Genomic DNA, 17,383 nt, shown 5'->3' with positions numbered 1-17,383 from the left:
TGATACATAGATACATAAATATCTGAGATTATGGACGGCGTCTGGGGTTTCGTGGGGGCGGCGTAGCACGGGGTGTCCAACCGAACCTGTCCGGAGCCCTGGTTATGCGAGCAGGGATCCAGGAACCGGACTCGGGGTCGTACTGTGTCTCCTGTGTGGGCTCTGGTGGAGGAGTCTGCATACCGACATAGTTCTGCTGCGTGCTGTAATACTCCATGTGCTCAGGATCCTGATCACTAGCTCCCCATGAAGGATTGGACGCAGTGTGCTGCGTGTATCCTGTGCCACGAAACATAAGTGATGTCAAACTAAGTGGAGTATAGTTTATATGGAACACAATATATAGAATACTACATACCCTGTGTGTATCCTGCTCCTCCCATGAAAGGGGCTTGCTGCTGCTGCCACTGGTCGAAAGCAGCTTGCTGCTGATAGTACTGCAAGTCGTCGAAGGAAGGAGTGTGATGCTGCTGCCACGACGAACCTCCTGCCTGGTCAGGAGGTGGTGGTCTGGGTGTCGCCGTCGGCGTGAGACGAGGCCGTGATCCGTGTTGCTGGTACTGATAGTCGTCGACGGAAGGAGTGTGCTGCTGCCACGACGAACCTCCTGCCCGGCCAGGAGGCGGTGGTCTGGGTGTCACGGTCGGTGTGAGATGTGGCCGTCGCTGCTGCTGTGTGGAGGGTCGCGGTGGAAGGAGGTGGTGCTGAACGACGTCGGAACTACGGCTGCACGTGATAGCCGAGTAGATCCCGCGTAGCTTGTCCTCGAGTCGTCTCAACCATGACACATGTTGGTCACGCTGCAGAAGAGGCGCACTGGACACTTGACGTGTGTACCGAGCGACTTCATCCTGTAAGTCTGCAGTCAGCTGACCCTGAAAAATGATGGTAGCATATAAATCGTAGAACCCAATAGATAAAAGACAAGTATGATGGTGGAATAGAAAGTTATACGTACCGCATACTGTCGACTACCGGCTGTGGACTGAATCGGGTACATATCGTGCATAGACGCAGGTGGCGCCTCAGCTGGATCAGTCGGCTGGATGAGGCGCACTCGCGTGGCTGCAGTGTACCTCTGCAGATATGCGTCAAACTCCTGTGGGTCAAACTGCTCATCGTTCGGCCAGACGTGTGTTCTCGCGCCATCCCACTCAGCAACATACGAGCCAACGCGCTGAAGCCACCATGTCGAGGAGTGGCTAGTACCCTTCCTATTGTACCTGCAGAAAATAATTGTGTCGGTTAGCCGAACCATGATGAACAATCTTAAACTTAGCGATGCTCAGAACTTACTTGTGGACGTAGGCAGGGAGAGGCGCTATCGGTGGTGGAGGATCGACCAGCTGCCGAGAGCCGAACTGCCTCATGATCCTCTGCTGGGACATTATCTCAACGGACACATCGAAGATGATCTTCGACTGTGTCATCCAGTACGCACAATCTCTATAGCAGAGGTTAGAGATCCCGCCGGGGTACCTTGCATGCACGGCGGCGGCCATATAGGGCTGCCAGATCACCGCCCTATCATCGAGCACGTCGAACTGCTCGGTGAACGCAGGGTAGCAGTTCCTGACCTGGTCGCGAGCAAATCGTCTCTGCGGAGAGAAATAGTCAGTACTCGTGCAAAACTATAAATTACGCAAGAACTATGTTGTACAGTCTACATACCTCGCGACGTGTCCAAAGTATGCCGAAATTATACTTCCACTGCTGGTTCTGGATGCACAACCGCTTGAAGACATTCATAAGGGGCTTGTTCCTGAATTGTGTGTAAAAATTGGCCCCCAGGTGGCGCATGCACCAACGGCTCTCAATGTCAATCCATGGCGTTTCTTGCCCAGGCTCTTTCAGTGTCTTAATAGCTTTCAGTATACCTGCATGCCTGTCATGAAGGATGCAAACATTCGGCTTGTCCTTTACAATTGAAATCTTCAACTGCCTGAAAAACCATAACCAGCTTTCGGTGTTCTCACTCTCCACGAAAGCAAAAGCGAGTGGCACGATTTGATTGTTTCCGTCCATTCCAATGGCGGTTAAGATTTGACCCTTGTACTGACCAGTCAGAAACGTGCCGTCGACACATAACACGGGTCGACAGTGTCTGAATGATTCGATGCATACACCGAACGAGAAATAGACTCTATGCAGAACCCTGTAAGATGGGTACTCCGGCAAAAACATGTCCTGGATGTTCACATATGTGTCTGGATTCCTCGCCTGCAGCGTCTGCAGCAAACGAACAACAGCGTCGTATGCGTCTCGAAACGAACCAAACCTCATCTCCATCGCCCTCTGCTTAGCCCTCCAAGCCTTGCCATAAGATATGGTGTAAAAATGATGCTTCTTAACATTCTTCTGGATGGCGTTTACTCTCATGGCTTGCCCTTCCACTATTTCAGTGTACAACAGCCGAGCTATGAGATTAGACGACAGGTTGCAATGATCATTGAGGATACTTGCAAGCTCACAACTATGTGCCACAAAGTCGCTCACACGCCATGTTGTGTCATACTTAGGAACATACCCATGCACCCTTCCGGGACAATTGATGTCCACACATTCCATCGTCAGGTATTTTCCAGATGACACGGTTGTTCTCAGCTGCCTCTGACTCACCATTGCCCACTTCATTATTGCATCCTGCATATGTCGCTTCGACGGAAACATGGCCCCTACGGCGACATTGTTCTGGTGATACTCCCAGTTAGAATCAAGACCATCGTTGATTGTCATTGCAGACGAAAAGTTATGATTCCATCTGCCTGGAATAGGCACCTCCTCCCCATCATCAGACTCATCGGAATCATCAGCATCACTTTCACCTTCTGTATCTTCCTCTTCCATCTGGTTCTGGCTGTATCCATTTTCTTCGTCACCATCAACCTCACCGTCTTCTCCACTGTAACCATCACCCTGGCCGATATAAACATCTTCCGCATGGCTGCTCTGTTCAGGCTCGTAACCACCGCCACCGCCGGGTGCTTCACTGCTCTGGCCTGATTCGTAACCACCTCCTCCACTGTAACCGCCTTCAGGAGGCGCTACCTCCTTCTCCACCGGAAGAACTAATGCCACAGGGTTAGTTCCTCTCCTTTCAGCCCCTTTTAACCAGCTCACCCACTTAGAGGTATCATCTACAGGCCTCAGATACCACGAAATGTTTGATATCGACTTAGTCCACAATGCATGCACACCCACTGTGTGCACTTCAGGATTAAGCCCGAAACATTCTGTCAACCAGTCCTTCACCTGCTCAATTGTCCATGTTCTAGGAGCAGTCATATTCATCTCTACAGATTTGAACTCACTCAGATCAACTCCCATTTCATTTGATCGGACACTACCCATACCATAGTAAAATACTATCTTCACTACATCTGTCATCTTTGCTCACCTAAAAAAAATTCCATCCGCGTCAACTACTAAAACCAGCCCACATAAATACACTAACACTAAAACCAGCCCACATTAACCTACACAGTTAACACTACTATGCAAAGATTAGGATTTACCCTTGTAGCGTGAGCAGCCTCTCCAACTGTAGCAGCACGAACAGCACGCGGCACCTCAGCGCCACCACGAACCAGCAGCAGCTCAGCCCCTTACACCACCACCAACCTCCACCACTTCATCACCATTGCTGCTAAACAACACCACCAATCCTCTCCAAAACCTAACCCATCTGTAGATCGAGCTTCCCTCAACTAATAGCAGCAAAATGTTGAAGTTTTATTGGCTAAATCACTAGGGATCTGCGAAATATGCTGAAGTTTTCGAGCTGTTCTTGTGCAGCCAGGGAAGAAAGCATGCAGGAAAGAGAGAAGGGAAGAAGAGAGGAGAGAGGAGGAAGAAGACAGAAGAAAGAAGAAAGAAGAAAAGGCTGGCCGGGGGAGCGTTGCCACGGGCGAGGGCGTCTGCGCGTGGCCGGCCGGGTCGACCGACGCGACGCGTGCATGGTGCATGCCCCTGTCTGGCTGCTCCCGTCCGATCGGACTGCAGCAGTCCGACGGGCTGCTGTCTCCTCTGGTCGGCCACTGCGGCCACTGCAGGGCCTGCAATCGGCCTGCTGCCGGCCGATCGGCCTGCTGCCGGCTGATCGGCCTGCTGTCATCCGACCGAGTCACACTTTTCGAAAATTTTAAAAACGCGTGGTAGTCCTGGAATTAAATAAAAAATTCGTATTATTTAAAAAAAATTCGCTTTGAGAATGCACCACTGTGTCCTACCATGATGGTAAACAAAATGTTTTGACAACCAGCAATAGCTATGAAAAGGAAATTATATAGATTTGTTATCCATACTCAATGGGTTTGAGAGAAGATTTTAGGAGGTTGCATGTTATCGCTATTGAAAGTACATATTGCTATCATTTTCTCATGGCCAACATTTTCCTCATTATTGAATGGAATTTCAGTTTGCACTGGTATATATGTTCACGTCTGGAAAATAAACTTGAGGACCGTAGCAACGCACGGGCATTCAACTAGTGAGTAGTAAACGGTCTCTGACACCCCATAGTTTGTCGGAACGAGACCATATTTGGCACGTGCGTGGTCCTTGGTATGGGAAGCAAGGTCCATGGAGTGGATTTCCAATCCGACCCATGGGCGATGGTATTTTATTTTCGGGGTGTCAAAACAGTGTTTTTTTGTGAAGCAGCTACATGGGCGCATTTTAGTATTGCGCGAGACCTCCGCGTAGTGTTAGGACACCGTCTTCGCACCATATATCACATGCCATATGTGCGCACTAGCTATCTGGAAATCCATGCGGCTTCCTGCTGTGTCCCGCTGAATCCGCTGGAAAGTGACCGGATTTGAACTAGGGCTACACTTTCCGTCGCTCAATAATTCCGGGAAAAATGTTTTTAGGTCTATGACACATCACTTTATATGCTAAAATTTTTCTGTTTAGCGCGATGGTGAACGGGTGCACCAGTGCGCCCGGTACGACCATACCGCATCTCCGTGGGGACCCGTTTTGGCCAGATGGCAATTTAAACGAAATCAGAAAATCCCGCGGAACCGCATGGCGTCATTTTATGTGTCCTAGTAACCACTCCAAAAGTCAGAATTAGGATACGGCAATTATTTTGGAAAACCCTTCACAAACAGGGCTACCACGTCCGGAGTTATATGGCTTTTAGGGCAAATGGGTAGGAAACGGCTTGTGACACAACATAGTTTGTCGGACCGAGGCCATATTTGGCTCGTGTGTGGTCCCTGGGATGGGATGCAATGGGAGCGGATTTCCAATCCGACCCATGGGCGATTGTTTTTTTCATTTTCGGGGTGCCAAAATGGGTTTTTGTTATGAAGCTGCTACATGGGGCGCATTTTAGTATTGCGTGAGACCTCCGCGTAGTGGTAGGACACCGCCTTCGCACCAAATATCACATGTCATATGTGCGTGCTAGCTATCTGGAAATCCATGTGGCTTCCTGCAGTGTCCCGCCGAATCCGCTGGAAACTGACCGGATTTGAACTAGGGGTACACTTTTCGCCGCTCAATAAATTTCGGGAAAAATACTTTTAGGTCTATGACACATCAGTTTATGTGCTAAATGTTTTCCGTTTAGCGCGATGGTAAACGGGTGCGTCCGGTACGGCCATACCGCATATTTGTGGGGGCTCGTTTTGGCCAAATGGCAATTTAAACGAAGTTAGAAAATCCCGCCGAGCCGCATGGAGTCATTTTATGTCTCCTAGTAACCACTCCAAAATTCGGAATTAGAATACGGCAATTATTTTGGAAAACCATTCACAAACAGAGCTATCATGTCCGGAGTTCTATGGCTTTTAGGGCAGATGAGTAGTAAACGGTCTCTGACACCGCATAGTTTGTCGGAACGAGGCCATATTTGGCACATGCGTGGTCCCTGGGATGGGAAGCAAGGTCCAGGGAGCGGATTTCCAATTCGACCCATGGGCGATGGTTTTTTCATTTTCGGGGTGCCAAAACGGTGTTTTTTTGTGAAGCAGCTACGTGGGCGCATTTTAGTATTGCGCGAGACCTCCACGTATTGGTAGGACACCGCCTCCGCACCACATATCACATGCCACATGTATGCGCTAGCTATATGGGAATACCTGCGGCTTCTTGCGATGTCCCGCCGAATCCGCTCGAAACTGACCGAATTTAAACTAGGGGTACACTTTCTGTCGCTTAATAAATTCCACGAAAAATGTTTTTAGGTCTATAACACATCACTTTATGTGCTAATTTTTGTCCGTTTAGCGTGTTGGCAAACGGTGCACCAGCGCGCCCGATACAGCCATTTTGCATGCATCTCCCAAGGGGGGGCGGTTTTGGCCACATGGCAAACTAGGCGTCATATTTGGATTCCTCTAATTTTTAGGTTCAAATGAAGATATTGATGTTATATTTAGATTCCTCTCATTTTCTGATCAATTTAGACATATTATTTGTGGAATTTCGATTTTCCGATTTAAAGATATAAATTATTCCATATTAAATAGAAAAAAGATCAAAAAATAAAATCATTTTATTGTTATTTGAATTCAATATTATTATTACTTATATATTCATTGTTTCATTGTTGTTTACTTAAGTAATTGTCTGGAATTCAAAAATAGAGGTGTGCATCACAGTTCAACGGTTAATAGAGTTAATATGCTATTATTATCAGCAAAAGGTGTTAATTAATTAATGGAAGCTTATCCGAATGGAATCAAAAAGTTAAGCATGCTGAAGCTGGAGTAGTGTGAGGATAGGTGACCGACTTGGAAGTTTAACCATGATTGTAATTTGACCTAAGATTAAGTGTACTTAGAGTTAAAAGTGTATTGGTGAAAGATAAACAAGTAAAAAAAGAAAAGAAAAAATGGTGTAAAAAAATTAAAATTTGAAAATTTTAAAAGTCTACGCCGAGGGTTTTGTCGTCGGCATATAGAAAAAAAATTGAATTTTTTTTGGTAAAAGGAAATTTGAGTTTTAAAGAATTTGTATGTTGACGGTTTTGTCGTCGGCGTAGCGTGCTACGCCAAGGGCCGGGCTACGCCGTTGGCAATAGTGGCTCTGCCGAGGGAGGTAGCCGCCGAGGAGCTATGCCGAGAGCGGCCCTCGGCGTAGTCTACACCAAAGGCCAAAACATGCTACACCGAGGGTTCCTGGCCCTCGGCATATCGGGCCATTCCTATAGTGGATGGATAATTTGTGCACGTGCATGCTTTAAACTACGCTTATAACAGGAGCTTGAATGCTTCATAAATGTGAACACCAATTTTCGAGGGTCTGGTTGATTTGGGCTGCAACGCGAGCCTCAATCTTTTCTTCTAGAGGAAAAAAATCACCTTTTTAGTTCTTAAGACAAAAGACACTTGGCTCAGCTTTTTTTTTGAATTTTCAAAGAGAGGGATATTCCTCACCTGAATATATTAAGAGAAAGGGACATCTTCCGAATTGCTTAGGTTGCTCATAGTGGGGAGTAACGTAGTATGTTATATTGCTAGTCTAAGTTACTACTACGGTACCTCCATAGTGAGTAGTAACTTAGATGTGGTTTCATGCAATGTGTCATTAATTATGTTGTACACTCATATTGTTTTGGGTTGTGTGATGTTATGGTAACATAACTACTACCTCACTCTCTTTTTCATCTATTGTCATGTCATGTCATTAAAATACCTTGAGATATGTGATATTACCATCTATGTTACCTCACTATGAGCAGTCTTAGAGCATCTCCAGCCGCGTCCCCCAAAGCGTCCCCCAAACCGCGCCGGATTAAGCGTTTGGGGGATGTGTTTTGTTCGTGCCGCCTTTGGGGGACGTCGCTCCCCAGCCGCGTCCCCCAAACGCCTCCCCCAAACATTTAAAATACTTTTTTTTGCCTTTTTTATTTCAATTTCCACAAACTAATACATAATTTGGAACGTGGTTTACACGAAAACATAATTGGGAACATGGTTTTCCACAAACTAATACATAGTTTGAACCGTCGTGGACACAAATATAAAATTTTGCAAAGAAACTAAACCTAACTAGGCCGTGCATCGAAGGTTTCCTGTGTTCGCTGCTAAGAAAGAACACTCGAGGGCACACCCAGTCACCTAAACTGGAAAATCCAGCGGGAGGATGGTGCCCTTGTTGGTTCTACCGATGAGGCGAACAGGCAGAAACCTCCGTGCACGTATTCGCTGCGAAGAAAGAACACTCAGTCGTCCTCCTCGTCGGTGATGTCGCCCTGGTAGTCCCGGCGGCACCGCGTCTCGTCGAAGACCTTGACGCTCATGTCCCTATCGCCGAAGTAGGAGAACAGGAGGATGAAGCCGGCTTGGAGGTTGTGGTGCCGCGCGAACTTCTCCCAGCCGATGTTGAGGTACATCTTGCCGCGCGCGTCGTAGATCACGTCGACGATCCACCGGTAGTAGCCGCACGCAGCCTCCCGCAGATGCATCGTGCGCGGGCGATTGTCGCCGGCGACGTAGTCGGCGAAGGAGTCCGGCAGCCTCTGGATGCCGCGCGGGTCGCCCTTGAGGACGAGGACGAACTCGAACCGCACGTCCGGCTCCACGTCCATCTCCGACGATGATGAAGCCGGCAGCGTGGAAGGCGACGGCGAGCGTTCAGCTCTGCCGCGGCCACGACCACGACCATGGCCGCGAGGTCGGCCTCCGCCTCTACCGGACATAGCGTCGAGTCTTGTTGAGATGGTGGCGGCTAGGGTTTGGGAGAGAGGCGCTAGGGTTTGTGTGTGAGAGGGACGATGAGAGGCGGCCCTTTAATAGGCCGGAGGGAGGCGGGGAGCGGTGGCGCGCATTAACGCCGGCACGCAGAGCTAGGCGCGATGGGACGCGTCGCTGCGTCGCTGCGGGAACTGCACCGTCGCTGCGTCGCTGCGGGAACTGCACCGTCGCTGCGGGAACTGCACCGTCGCTGCGTCGTTGCGGGAACTGCACCGCCAATAACTTTCGTCGCGAGGTAGGCGACGGTTAGGTTAAAAATTTATTGTGCCGCTGACGAGTCGGTCCCGCCACTCCCCGTCTCGCTTTTCGTTCTGTCCGGCGTCCCCGGTGCGTCCCCTGTGGGACGGGGACGGGCTCGGGGCGCCGGACACCGAATGGGGGCGCGCCGGACAAAATGGGCTTTAGGAGACGCGGCTGGAACGCATTTTCTGTCCGGCGCGCCCCAAATCCCTTTGGGGGACGCTTTGGGAACGCGGCTGGAGATGCTCTTACAGCAGAAAGATAGAGAGGGAGAGCGGAGATTGCGGTTAGGTCTTACTTAAGTACATGTGCAAATCATCGGAATCAGGCTCTCTCTCTCAGTTCGCATGACCGTGAAAGACGGAGAGCCGTTGGAGGCGATACTCGGGCGATTCTGGGCGATTGCTGACGACGAGGCGTCGGAGATCTCCGTCGAGGATGAGGAGCCTGACACCGGAGTTTCTCCATTCATGTGTACGCCGGCGGCAGAAGTTTGCACGTTGGTGGAGGCGGGAGATTCAACGCTGCAACGACGTGAAGAGAAGAAGAGGAGGCAACGTTTGGCGGCGATTACTCTCAGATCGGGTGAGTTTTTCAATTCAGCTATTTCTGATCCAACTGCTGCTATTCATGAATGCAGAGAGATCGGAAGAAGATCGAAGATTCCCATGTCTGTTCTGTCGCCATCAACATTTTTGCTCGAATCCTTTGACGCTAGTGAATGGGTTCTTGTGCAAAGAAGGAGGCGGCGGGCTAGGATGGCTGGACCGGTGGAGCGCCGGTGGTTGCGCGACTTCCCCTTCGATCGCCGGCAGAGTTCATCATCTGTGCGTGTTACTGCACCGATCCATCAACGGGTTTCGTTAAATTTCAAATCTCATGATGCTGAATTGGGCCGGGCTGTGTCAAGTCCATCTGGGGTGAATCGTTTGGTTCTGAATAAGGGCAGTATGGGCCCTGAACCTATGATCACGTCCCGATCAGCCAACCGTGTGACTCGTTTTGATCGTAGTCCACGGTGTAGGCTAGGTTTCTCTAAGAGATCGTTTCTCCCTGCTCCCCGTATTCCTTCGCTATCGCCTAGTACCGCCGCCGTCATGAACCGCGGTGGAGGGAATTCGTCGTGGGGAGGACGGGGGAGTGGAAGATGGGACGGTGGCGGAAGCGGTCCGCCGCCGGGAGGGAGATCTCGCTTCGAGCAAGGTGGCCCAAGTGGCACGGCTGGTCATGGGGGCAACTCTGGTAATGGCGCGGAGCGTGCTGATGATGTGTTCGGAGATGGAATTTTCCGTGCTGGGTCTGGGCGCCCCAATAATGCCGGGGGTGCATATCGGAACCAGCAAGGGTACAACAGAGGCTACAATCGGAGTTTCGGAGGTAATAATTTCAATAGAAGACCGTCCAATACTTATGTTCGTCGGGATAATTTGCCTAGAGATGGCCCTGATCTCAGTAGGCTCAATGATGCCCAGAAGCATCTAGTTAAAGAGGCGGCTGAGGCCTTTGCAAAACAGCTTCTTGCTTCTTCTACCTCAGATTCGGGTACTCATAATGCTAACACTTCGACAGTTCGAGAATCTGTGCGGGCAGTACCGTCTGTGAGTAGGCAGACACAGGTTGCAAAACAAGCTGATGTGCAGCGACCCGCTGTTCTGAATACGGCCGGGGCTACTGTGCAAGGACAGACACATGGGGACATGCCCTTTGGGTCTGACGCTGTTCACTCACATATTGGCACTCAAGATCTGAACACTGAGTCTGCTTTGGTTGCAAAGAAGAAAGGTCCAGAATGTTTCCGATGTCACAAAACAGGCCATTGTATCAATGATTGTAAAGCAGAACTATGTGAATGTTGTCAAAGTGCGGATCATGCAACGCGAGATTGCCCAATTCTGCGTGCTCCAAAACCAAGAATTGCTGTTTATGGAGTTGGACATGCGGATTTAACTTTTTGGAAGATACCCCTTTCTGGTGATGTTCGGCCTCGTGTTGAGAATACAAGGTTGGGTAGAGTGGCAGTTGAGGGTGGGATCATGACCATACCTGAGTTAATAGCACAATTACAATTTTTGATGCCTGATGATCATTATCAATGGGATGTTCAGCAGATGGAGAATAATGTGTTCAGGGTTAATTTTCCAAGCAGAAGTGATTTGGTCAAGGCTCAGCACTTCGGTAAATTTTGTGTGCCAAAGACACAAATTACTTTGTCTTTCGATTTCTGGAGAAAGGATGTTGAACCAGTTTGGACGGCAGAAGAGGTGTGGGTCCGAGTTTATGGTTTTCCTCCCTTTGCCCTTGATGAAATTCTGGCGTTATGGGCTTTTGGTGATATTTTTGGTGAGACCACAGATATTGATTTACCGTTTACAAGGGCTAATAATGTGCTAAGAATTCGCATTAGTTGTTTGGACCCGGCTCTTATTCCTGCTAGTCTTGATGTGAAGATTCGCAATGATTTTTTTCGACTCCGTTTTGAAGTGGAGGGTTTCAAAGCTCCAACGACACATGATATGGTAATTTGTCGGAGGATATGCATAAGGATGATGACATGGATCATGATGGTCCTAGTAACAACTCAGGAGATGATGTTGACAGAGAGATTAAGAGAAAGAAAAATGAAGAGGGAGGCAATGATACTGATTATGAACCGTCGCATCCAGTTACTTCGGCGGGAGCCTCTCTTTCTGTTTTACCACCTACTGTTTCTCAAGAAAAAAGTTCTGCATCTGTTGATGTTTCACCTAGGTATGATAATGTAATTATATCGCCAGTTAATGATTTTATTTTATCTACTCCTAAATGCCTTGATCCTTATTTTAGAGATGTGGCTGTTTCGGAACCGGCGGATGGGCTTTTGGCTAATTCGAAGTTGGGTATGACCATGCTTCATGAGCCGGGTGTGGTTCTTCCTTTGGTTCAGCGAGCTGATCGCGGTTTGGAGGGCGATGGTGCGGAGGCCGGGGAGGCCGCTACGCCCATGCATGGCTCATTCGCGAGGGGCATGTCGATCGCTGTTCGGACTGGTGCGCCAAGTCTGCCTGTGCATGGTGCTTGCAGCCCAGGCAGCGGCACTACGTCGACCGGTGCGCCGATCGCACCAGGCAAGTCGATTTTGCCGCAGACTTTGGTCTCTTCACCGCTGGCTAAAGTGTCATCACAGCATTTTATGTCTGAAGGCAGTACCAGTTTACCTATGGAGTCCTCAAAACGCACATACATTCACATGGTAAAACCCAAACGGAGCAAGTCTACTGTGTCTCCTTTGCCAGTGTCGGTCCATCATATGGTTAGTAGTACTGATGGTTGCTTTACTGATATGCCTGATAATACTACTATTATAACTAGTCCAAACTTTTGTGCTTCTCAGGCAGATGGGGCTACCAAGAATAACATGAAACCGGTTACAGTAAATACTCCAGTATCTAAAGCCTTCTCTACTGAAGAGGTGATTGCTTTTGGCGGCATAAAGTCACAGGAGGTAACAGGTGTGAGGTCGAGTGGAAGACTCCGAGCTCAGCCTAATGCAGATGCGACCCAGCTTGAAAAGGCTATGATGCTTGCACAAAGGCGTAATGAGAGCTTTGCGCAAGGTATCTCCCAATCTCACTCGTTACTTAATTTTTCTGATGCAGATATTATCCATAATGCTACTGTGTTAGGGATTTCTATGGGTAATTCACATACGGAACAGATTAGTGCAGCCCATAAAATTAAGGACAATGAACTACAAAGGACTTTAACTATCCTGAAGAAAAATGAATCTGTTTCCGATAATTGTGGGGATATGATGCCATGTCTTATTGTTTCACATGCTTCGGATTTAGTGGTGGATCTAGATGATGAGGATCACCTAATTGATGATAATGTGGTGTGCACCTCCCCTGTAGCAAACAAGATAAGACGAAATAAAAAGAAAAAATCTTATGATAAGAACAAAGTTAGACGAAGTAACAGAATTCGTAATAAAAATTACAAGTAAATGGCAATGAATTCTTTGTGTGGTTTGACATGGAATAGTGAGGGTTTTGGTGATCCGGGTAAACATCTGTTCGTGAAGGAATCTATTAGAGAACACAAGCTAGATTATATTGCACTTCTGGAAACTGGGAAATCAAATTTTACAATTCCTTTCCTTAGAGATTTATCATGTGGAAAGGATTTTTGCTGGTTTTGTTTACCACCCCAGGGTCGATCAGGAGGTATTTTGGTTGGCATCAATACTAATACTTTAAAAGTTAATAATGTAGTTAATGGTGATTTTTGTGTCAAGCTATCTTTGAAGTCAAAAAGTGATGGTTTTGAGTGGGTTTTGGTGCCGGTGTATGGTGCTGCCCAGGATTCTCTCAAACATGAATTTCTAGCTGAGCTGGTTCGATTATGTGAGGGCGAGCCTCTACCCTTACTTCTAGCTGGTGATTTTAATATCCTCCGAAAACCAGAAGAGAAGAGTAATAATAATTATAATCCTAGATGGCCTTTCATTTTTAATGCCATCATTGAGAGCTTAAACCTGAGGGAAATTGCGCTCTCCGGTCGTCAATACACTTGGGCTAGTCGGCGTGAGACCCCTACTTATGAAAAATTGGATCGTGTTCTGGCTAGCGTGGAGTGGGAGCAAAAATTCCCATTGGTATCGGTGAGGGCTTTACCACGGTCTGGGTCTGATCATACACCACTTCTTATTGATTCGGGTAATCATGCGCATTTAGGCAACAAGTCTCGGTTTTCTTTTGAGTTGTCTTGGTTTCAACAGGCGGGGTTTTATGATATGGTGGCAGCCGAATGGGCTGCAGGTCCCAGAGGGGTCTCTCCAATTGATACATGGCAAAAAAAGATTAGACACCTAAGAAGATTTTTAAGGGGATGGGCGAAGAATTTAAGTGGGAAATATAAACTAGAGAAGGAGAGGTTAATCCAGATTATTGAATTCCTAGACATTAAGGCGGAGACTTGTCCTCTATCTACTGTTGAGAGGGATAAGTTAAGATTGGCTAATGATAATTTGAACAAACTTAGGAGGACCGAGGAGACAAAATGGGCACAGAGAGCAAAAGTTAAATATGTGCAAGAAGGAGGCAACAACACAAAATACTTCCACTTAATTGCTAATGGGAAACACAGGAAGAAGAAAATTTTTCAGCTTGAACAAGAAGAGGGTACGATTGTTGGGGATGAAAATCTTAAAACTTATATTACTGAATATTACAAAAAACTTTTTGGTGAGCCGCAACACAGTTCAGTAGTAATGGAAGAGGATAGAATTGATGATATTCCTCAAGTTTCCGCGGCTGAAAATGAGACTCTGATCAAAGACTACTCATTTGAGGAAGTTTATGAGGCAATTTCACAGATGAAACATAATAAAGCGCCAGGACCAGATGGGTTTCCGGCAGAGTTTTATCAAACTTTTTGGGAAGTAATAAAAGTGGATTTGATGGCGCTTTTTATTTCGTTCCAAAAAGGAGAATTACCTTTGCATAGGCTAAATTTTGGGGTTGTTACTCTGCTTCCAAAAAAAGATAATGCGACACAAATTCAACAGTACCGCCCAATATGTCTACTCAATGTGATTTTTAAAAATTTTACTAAAGTGGCTACCATTCGAATTGCTGAGGTAGCTCATAATGTGATCAAACCTACTCAGACCGCGTTCATGCCAGGTAGACATATTCTTGAGGGAGTAGTCGTGCTTCACGAGTCTATACATGAATTGCATAGGAGAAAGCTAGACGGTGTTCTCTTCAAAATTGATTTTGAAAAAGCATATGATAAGGTAAAATGGCCTTTTTTACAACAAGTTCTGCGTATGAAGGGGTTTGATAAAATATGGTGTAATCGGATTAAACAGTATGTTGAAGGAGGGAGTGTGGGAATTAGGGTGAATGATGATATTGGCCATAATTTCCAAACTAGGAAAGGTTTGAGACAGGGAGATCCTTTATCTCCGATTCTTTTTAACATTGTCGCCGATATGCTAGCCATTCTTATTGCTAGGGCTAAGGAAGTGGGTCAAATAGGGGGTCTTTTATCACATTTAGTTGATGGAGGCATTTCAATATTACAATATGCCGATGACACAATTTTATTCATGGAACATGACATTGCCAAAGCACTTAATATGAAGTTGATATTATGCATGTTTGAGCAACTATCTGGGTTGAAAATTAACTTTCATAAGAGCGAGATCTTCTGTTTTGGTAAAGCAAAGGATACTGAACAACAATATATGCAAATTTTTGGTTGTGAGGCAGGAGTTTTACCTTTTAAATATCTCGGTATTCCTATCCATCACCGAATTTTGAGAAATGCTGAGTGGAATCCGGTTGAGAGTCGTTTTGCTTCAAAATTAGGTTGCTGGCGGAGCAAAATGCTTTCTTATGGGGATAGATTAGTTCTCATTAATTCGGTCTTAACAAGTTTACCAATGTTTATGTTATCGTTCTTGGAAATCCCAGTGGGGGTTAGGAAAAGATTAGATTTTTTTAGGTCCAATTTTTTCTGGCAATCTGATGAACAAAAGAGAAGATATAGGCTCTCTAAGTGGAACATGCTTTGCAGGCCGAAAGATCAGGGGGGCCTCGGTATTGAAGTTTTGGAGTTAAAAAATAAATGCTTACTTAGTAAATGGTTATTCAAAATCCTTAATGAACAAGGAATGTGGCAAGAAATTCTGCATAACAAGTATCTACATTCTAAAACTTTAGCGCAAGTTGAGGCTAAACCTACTGATTCACCTTTCTGGAAAGGTCTTATGAAAGTGAAATCTGATTTTTTTAGTAGAGGGTTTTTCAAAGTTGGTGATGGTTGTTCGGTACGTTTTTGGGAAGATGTGTGGCTAGGGGATGTCCCTTTAGCACAACAATATCCCTCCTTGTATAATATAGTGCAGCATAGAGATGTTCTGGTATCCACAGTGTTGGCTCAAACTCCGTTGAATATTAGCTTCAGGAGAGGACTAAATGATCACAAATATACTGAGTGGTTGCATTTGTGTCAAAGACTTATTACCATCAATCTTACTGACGAACCTGATAAGTTTGTATGGAAGCTTACGGATTCGGGTTTGTTCACAGTTAAATCTATGTATCTTGATTATATGAATGGACATACTAGATTTCTACGCAAATATCTGTGGAAACTAAAAATCCCTTTAAAGATAAAGATTTTCATGTGGTTTCTTAACAACAAGGTCTTACTTACTAAGGATAATTTGGCAAAACGTAGATGGACAGGATCTCAAAAGTGTTGTTTCTGTGACACAAATGAAACTGTTGAACATTTGTTCATTGCATGTCCTTTTGCTACTATCATTTGGAGGATGATTTACTTTTCCTATAATATTCCGCCTCCAATGAGTATTAATAATATGTTTGGGAACTGGTTGTATGGAGTTCCGAAGAAAGATAAAAATAAAATTCGGATTGGTATATCTGCTATATGCTGGACAATATGGAATACTAGAAATGATATGATTTTTAATAATCAGAAGGGTACTAACTTTTTGCAGGTTATTCATCGAGCTGTGCATTGGATACAGTTATGGGCTTTCCTACTACCGGAGGATCAGCGCAAGGATATGGATACTGGATGCAACAAGCTGCTGTTGGTTACTCAGGATTTCTACTACCGGGCTACTGGATGGCGACACAGTAATAGGATAGAGTATGGCTAGCCTATTTAGGTGTCTGTTTTTCCGTTGGTTGATTCATGTAGCAACCTTGTCGGATCCATGACTGTACTTTTTATACTGTTGCTTTCGTACTCGATACTTTGAGATCTTTAATAAAGGGCCGTGTGCATCAATTGATGCAGAGGCTGGAGCTTTTGCTCCTTTATCTAAAAATGTGCAAATCATCCACCAAGGCGCGGGGCGTTTGTCAGGGAAGCGGACTCGCCACACAGTGGCATCATCACGACACAGCTTAAGGAGAAGGGGCAGACAACATGGCTTCCTCGAAGACGACGGTGTTCCTTTGCTTCCCGAGCTACTAGCATCATACTATGGAAAACACCGAGGCGGAATCAGCAGCAACAAAAGCAGGCATGGGCAGCAGATGGAGGTCCCGGATGTGAGCGTCAGGTGGCACATCGACTTGGCCCAGCTTTATGTACACAACACCAATGATGTAAGCTAGCTGTCAGCTACAATCAAAACATATAAGAAAAAGACTCATCCAGAAACAAAGTGCAGCATGACAACTTAACCAAACAACTATGATTTTTTTTCGAAATGAAGGGAATGCCCTAGCCTCTGCATCTAAAAGATGCACACTTCTTTTATTGATCTATTCAACAAAGATCTGATAAAAAAAACATACATCAAAAAAATGTGAAACTGCCACGCAACACCTACGCACCCAACAATGAGTGAAGATCATGCAGGGCCGGTCCTGAGATTTTGGGGCCTGGGGCGAACCTGAAAATCAGGG

At 46.3% G+C, this 17,383-nt stretch overlaps 1 protein-coding gene across 1 annotated transcript; it reads left to right on the top strand.

Annotated features, from left to right (window-relative positions):
- Nucleotides 1–11,803: 11,803 nt before the first annotated feature.
- Nucleotides 11,804–16,791, top strand: LOC127327756 (uncharacterized). Its single transcript, XM_051354546.2, has 3 exons — nucleotides 11,804–12,240; nucleotides 12,322–12,544; nucleotides 16,462–16,791. Exons 1-3 carry the CDS (start codon nucleotides 11,830–11,832, stop codon nucleotides 16,605–16,607), a joined length of 780 nt encoding a protein of 259 aa, XP_051210506.1. The 5' UTR covers nucleotides 11,804–11,829; the 3' UTR covers nucleotides 16,608–16,791.
- The last annotated feature ends 592 nt before the right edge of the window (nucleotides 16,792–17,383 follow it).

Source organism: Lolium perenne, chromosome 1 (assembly GCF_019359855.2).
Source record: "Lolium perenne isolate Kyuss_39 chromosome 1, Kyuss_2.0, whole genome shotgun sequence".
NCBI classification, from domain to species: Eukaryota; Viridiplantae; Streptophyta; class Magnoliopsida; order Poales; family Poaceae; genus Lolium; species Lolium perenne.
The sequence above is the reverse complement of the archived record's forward strand: the minus strand, read 5'-3'. Positions and strand labels throughout refer to the sequence as shown.

What these genes read in the sequence shown, in the direction of transcription:
- LOC127327756 (XM_051354546.2), top strand. Translation starts at nt 11,830, where the DNA reads ATGACCATGCTTCATGAGCCGGGTGTGGTTCTTCCTTTGGTTCAGCGA. An exon ending in CAGTGTCGGTCCATCATATG is followed by an intron (nt 12,241 to 12,321) that starts GTTAGTAGTACT and finishes TGTGCTTCTCAG; the next exon opens with GCAGATGGGGCTACCAAGAA. An exon ending in TAATGAGAGCTTTGCGCAAG is followed by an intron (nt 12,545 to 16,461) that starts GTATCTCCCAAT and finishes AACTTTTTGCAG; the next exon opens with GTTATTCATCGAGCTGTGCA.